Genomic DNA, 5,950 nt, shown 5'->3' on the forward strand with positions numbered 1-5,950 from the left:
CACATATCCAGTGATTTGTATCACAATAGAATTGCATTCGCCCTAATTTTTGACTTGATTCAGCAGCATTGTAATTATAACATTTGGGAGAGGGAGGATTTGTCCACAGTAACGCCCAGCTATAATTATACGGATGTCACGGGAAATAAGGTGAGGTGCTGTAGGCACATGGATGTATTTTTATAATAACAACGACAATGCAAACATAGATTGTAAAAAATACAACAACTTAATTACTGCTGTATCAAGCGTTACGTTTAAAAAAAAATTGGGCATTGCTTACTTGCAGGGAAATCACAATATGGTAATTGCACAGCTTATTAAGAATCGTCATGGTGTGGATAGTAAATTTTTGGTTTATTGTAAAGCCCCACATGAGGATGATGATGATGTTTATATCCGTGTCATGCCACACAAGTGGCCCATCCCACCGGATTACAAGGAGTATAGTATACACAATTACAATACACAATACAATAATATACAGTACTTCCGGCACCGGAAAAACACACTAAATATGAATTGACAAATTCCTCTTAGCCCACGCCTTTTCAATAAAGTACAGCTGGAAGGCGTGGCCTGAAGCCATATCCGGAAATACAGTGGCCCGAAGATGGCGATCATCGTAATGAAGTAATCGACAGAACGAAACCATTGAAACTCGAGGAAAAGGCTGAGCAACGGAATGGGGGATGGTCAATTGCAATGTTTGATTACCATTAATAACTAGAGATTATTACGTCAAAATTATGGAAGATCTGGCGTACAGACGAGATATTATGAAGTCATATACGGTAAGCATCAAATGATGACCTAAGCAAGGCTCTTTGTTTTGACAGCAATCAAATGTAGTTACCCAGGAACACGATACGATTAGTCACTCTCTGTAACACCGTTAATCAATATTTCGTAGTCGCTAAATGTTTCACAGCTTGTTATAGTCTGCAAAGCTCTTAACCATGATCAAACGTATAATTGATACGATAACTATGTCAATGTTTCATTCAGTGAATCCCCTTTATTTTCTCCTCAGGACAATCTCATCGGGACATTGCTTGCTATTTTTGGGAATGTTCTAGTCAGCATTTCATTATGTGTTCAGGTATGTCGCCCAGCATGTAGGGGACAGGGAAAGTGTTGGTATATGCAAAATCTTGAGTCAATGTTTGTGTATGTCACAGAAGTCTAGTGCAATGAGTAACAAGCTAACACACGGCTTATTGACCATATGGTAGCCGTTATTTTTCTTTTCATAACCTTAATACCACCCCAGGTATTAATTTACATACAATTTATATTTACATTTAAGGTCATAATTGTTATTTTGTTTTATTTGACTTGTGCGTTTTTTCTGTTGACAGAAATACAGCCACCTGACGCTGGCTGGAAACAAGGACCCACGTGCCTTCTATCGTACTAAAACCTGGTGGTGTGGTTTGATCCTGACCTGCTTAGGAGAAGGGGCCAACTTTTTCTCATATGCCTTTGCCCCAATCTCTCTGGTGGCACCTCTCAATGGCGTGTCTGTCTTAAGTAAATGTTTTGTGGTTTTTTTAAAATCATATTGCCATAAAGTTGAAGGTTCAACAGCTGATTTAACCTTTTCGTTCTTTCAGCAAGCTCTATTTTAGGTCTCATATTTTTGAGAGAAAAGTCAAAGCCAAAGGAGTTTTTCAGTAAGTCTGCATAACTCTCACGTGTTTAACAGAAAACTGACACAATTATAGATGACATACAACAAATTATGTTGTATAATGCTGGTTAGTTAAAGTGTCACTAACTTGTAAAATGTATTTCCTTCCTACCTTGTTTCTTTAGTAATAAGGAAGTGAGTTCTTTTGAATGAACAGATTTTTTAAATAAGGAAGTGGGTTGGCATTTGCTTGTATTAACTGATTTTATTAGGTAATACAAGCAAATTTTGTTCGATATTTGATCCATTTTTCTATATCAATGAGTTGTAAATTGACTTGGATTTTGTTTTAATTTCCTGCATTATTGATTATGTGCGTTAGCAACTGCTTGCATTTAGCAAAGTTTTCAACTACAATATATCGAATGTGTTCTCTTCACATAATCCATAAAACACACATCTCATCTGTTTATCCCAGGACGGTTCGGGCTCTCCTTCCTGGGCTGTATCAGCACCGTCGGCGGGACGTACCTCTTTCTGACGTTTGGACCCAACTCTCATGAGAAACTTCAAGCGGAGAACATTGTGAAGCACATCGTGGGATGGCCTGTGCTCTTATATCTGGTGAGGTCATTTATAGTAATCGCCAGTTGACTGTTTCTGTTACATTCATAATCGTTCAACTCAAGCTATGAGACTGTCCTATGAGATTAGTTATTATGAGACTGTCTATTAGATGTGTTCTCAGACTAACTATGAGATGAGTTATGAGACGAACTATGAGATTATCCTGCTTATTAAACGTCGACTTGCTAAAGAAATCAATAATTTTACGCAAAATATAATGACAACGAATGACAATAGATTTTTCTTACGTCTTATTGCTTTTGCTTAAAATAAATCTGTTTGATTCTACGGTAGTACTGCGTCCACAGCAACGGTCGGTTATTCATAATAATGGTTTATTTAAAAAGAACAGACCTCAGAAAGCCATTATTTACTATTTAGAATTGGGCATTCAATGAAGCCATGTAATAAATATGAACAAAGTTAAGTCATGTATCAAACCTATACTGTATACTTTAAGGCATTTATATATTTTTTATATTTTTTATCAATATACAGACAAGTATGAGTAAATGCAATGAAGGAAATCTCAATGACCCTATACTGCTAAAGAAAATCTCACAGGAGGGTTTTTCTCTGGTTGTAAGATAATTGACCATCCGATATTGATGTGTTTTTGTTTTTGATCGACAGCTCCTTGAGATCATCATGTTCTGCCTGCTGTTGTACTTCTATCGACAGCGGAACGCTAACTACCTCGCGGTGATTCTGTTCCTGGTCGCGCTGCTGGGTAAATCCTCAGCATCTCACATACACACGAACGCAACCAAAACACGCCTACAAAACAGCAAGACCCTCTATGGGATTACAGTCTAGACTGATGTTTATATCGACTGCGGCTTGAGGATGGAACGGAAAGAAGCTTGGTACTTAACAGTGTGTATTTGCGTCCATTATTTATTTATTAGAATTCTTAAGACTACACTACATCACGTTACATACACTACACTGGCAGCAGTCTGTGATACTAATAGAGTCTTGATAACGTTACGTACAGTCAACAAATAATTTATAATAGAACAAGCACCAAACAGAGTTAGAAAGAAAACCATTTGAAATAAAAGATTAATCTTCACCTTCTTATATATTGTTGAGAAAAATGATTTTCTTTTTTTACAGTAAAAATACTGATATTGGATACAAAAGTGATCACGAATAAATGTGAATATAATACACCATATCACATCCTCTCAAGAAAATTAGATATAAAATGTCCATTCACTTTTGATGGGTTGTTGAACATTTGTCGAGAATTGGTCTCCAGATTTTTTGTTTCCTCCAGAAGACATTTTTTTCATACTACTTAATTTGTATCTACTCTTTTGTGTGCTCCTTAAGCTTTCTTCCTTTCCCAAGCGGATTTTCGAAAAGCTTTAGCGCTCCATTTATAAGACTTCTCATCAGGGAGGGTCATTGAATATGTGCGGATTAAGCACTCCTTCAACACTGTAACTGATAATGGGTTAATAAGAAAAGCATTGTGACGACATGTGACTCGACATATGTTTTTGTGTTGGTAACGGTTGTTTCTTTTCTGCTTTTTCCCACAGGTTCAGTCACAGTGATCACTGTGAAGGCAGTGTCAGGCATGCTGGTCCTGACGTTCGAAGGCACCATGCAGCTCACATACCCCATCTTCTACGTCATGTTTGTCTGTATGGTGGCCTCTGTGGCATTTCAAGCCAGGTGAGTGGCTATTAAAGATCAACGTTGAGGTGCGAGGGAGAAGAGGAATGACCGCAATATGCATTGCATGTAGCAGAAATAAGAACTTGGTTTGGCACAAAGGACGTGAGAATATAAGACCACACATACAGGAACTGGTTTCTTGGCAAGACTTTGACAAGTGCTTTTGACGATGCAGCATGCGCTTGTGCACTTATACTAATATTCCCTTCTCTTCTTCTTCTTTCCATTTCATACTTAGATTTCTCTCTGAAGCATGCCAGTTGCATGATTCCTCTATGATCGCCAGTATTAACTACATTCTGTCCACCTGCTTTGCATTGATAGCTGGTAAGTGATATTGCACTTGCACTCTGCATATCTTACTTATTTTACCAAGTCCCAAAAGATAATCACTAATCACTCCATTCCCATGCCCTCCTCATTTATTCAGGGGCTACGTTTTTTCTCGAGTTCAACTATGAAGACATTCTTCATATCTGTATGTTCCTGTTAGGGTGAGTAATGTTAATATACATGCACAATATATATACACGACTGTAGTATGTTGAAATGTATCCATGACTAAATGTCTCATCTGTTTTATTTTGGGATGTGTGCAGGTGCTCGGCTTGTTTCGTGGGTGTATTCTTCATCACGAGAAACAGAAAAAGACCAAAGAGCTTTGAACCGTACGTCACCATGGATATGGCAAAAGGTTTGCAGAAACTATTCGCAACATATACGTCTGTAGAAAATGTAGGTATATATATTAACGGATGTGTGTGCGTGCGCGTACGTGTGCGTGAGCGTGCGCGCAAAGTCACTTCTCTCACATTTGAGGTGAATTTGAATATCAAGGTTTTCAATTTGAAACTTATCTCCTCGCCGGCCGTGTTTTCATATGAAAATGAATCGGGTCTTGCTTTTATCCACTGTTGTTTTTTTTACCTGGCCAGGTGTGCCGACTATCCACGACCAGGGCCTGGCGATCCAGCCCGACTACAGTGGCTCCTTCTCTTATGGAGCTCTCGTAAACAATGACGGGGGGGTTCCCGCCACAGTACCTGTTCACCACAAGCACGCGACGCCGGCGGCGCCCTCACCACCAACCACCAAGTCGTCTAACCTTAAGATGGACTAGGGATGTGTGTTTGTTCCCTTCGCCCTTAAGTACAATGTCAACAGAAGCGCGGCGTGACACTTTCGATGGGAGGGGTGCCGTTTTCTTTTCACATCGCACAAGAAGAATGATAACGCCGCTGTGTCTTAAATTAAATAATTCCGTCGGTGTGTGGGTAATATCCAGTGGTTAACCACCATGGTAGAGGTTTGTATATTTATTTTTTTTAGCCATCATTTTTGTTTGCTTCGCCCAGACCAATACCTGAATGATTTGGCTCCTATTTGTGTCCAGCTGTACACAGCAAAAACAAACAAGAAAAGAAATCAAAGATTCAACCCTGGATGGACTCAATTGATCCAGCCATTGTTTCTATCTCTGAATCAATTTGGGCTGTGTCAAGTTGCGCCCTCGTGGGATGTTATGGAGGGGTTGCTTGTTACGTTATGGGTGGAGAGGAATGACTGGAGGCGTTTGGTTTGAAGCGGTGTTTAGTATTATAAATCATTTGAGTGGTACCCGGAGTGAAAAACAACTTCCACACACTACCAAACCCTAATGTGCCTTTTTTATAGGTCTACTGCCCATTTATGACTAAGCCATGTAACACATGATTCATAAATTCGTGCTTTTATCTGTTTCTTACCTCCTCACTAAGTTATTCATTTTAGATAGGTCTGTATGTATGCCCTATTTTCCTACACTCAAATAATAATGTTATTGCCTCAGGTAAATTAATCTCATAATAAAAAAATCTGTTTAACATTTAATTGATATATGTATGGACTCACTGAAATAGAAGCACTATAGCAAAACATGATATGCAACGTACGGAGCCCAAACGCAATCCACTGTGGTGGTAAAGAAGCAGAGACAGAGAGACAACGATTGTATCAGTAATT

General features: G+C 38.8%; 1 protein-coding gene across 1 annotated transcript in view; it reads left to right on the plus strand.

Annotated features, from left to right (window-relative positions):
- Nucleotides 1–573: 573 nt before the first annotated feature.
- The window catches only part of nipal3 (NIPA like domain containing 3), a 5,560-nt gene continuing 183 nt past the window's right edge, over nucleotides 574–5,950 (plus strand). Inside the window, exons 1-11 of the mRNA XM_030356983.1 lie at nucleotides 574–794; nucleotides 1,034–1,102; nucleotides 1,362–1,533; nucleotides 1,617–1,676; nucleotides 2,112–2,257; nucleotides 2,894–2,990; nucleotides 3,811–3,946; nucleotides 4,188–4,276; nucleotides 4,380–4,443; nucleotides 4,549–4,643; nucleotides 4,885–5,950. The exon at nucleotides 4,885–5,950 is cut by the window's right edge and continues 183 nt beyond it. Of these exons, the coding sequence (XP_030212843.1) occupies nucleotides 750–794; nucleotides 1,034–1,102; nucleotides 1,362–1,533; nucleotides 1,617–1,676; nucleotides 2,112–2,257; nucleotides 2,894–2,990; nucleotides 3,811–3,946; nucleotides 4,188–4,276; nucleotides 4,380–4,443; nucleotides 4,549–4,643; nucleotides 4,885–5,069 (1,158 nt within the window). The 5' untranslated portion in view covers nucleotides 574–749 and the 3' untranslated portion in view covers nucleotides 5,070–5,950. The remainder of the gene's footprint in view (nucleotides 795–1,033; nucleotides 1,103–1,361; nucleotides 1,534–1,616; nucleotides 1,677–2,111; nucleotides 2,258–2,893; nucleotides 2,991–3,810; nucleotides 3,947–4,187; nucleotides 4,277–4,379; nucleotides 4,444–4,548; nucleotides 4,644–4,884) is intronic.

The sequence above is a fragment of the Gadus morhua genome, chromosome 5, assembly GCF_902167405.1.
Source record: "Gadus morhua chromosome 5, gadMor3.0, whole genome shotgun sequence".
In the NCBI taxonomy this organism is placed as follows: Eukaryota; Metazoa; Chordata; class Actinopteri; order Gadiformes; family Gadidae; genus Gadus; species Gadus morhua.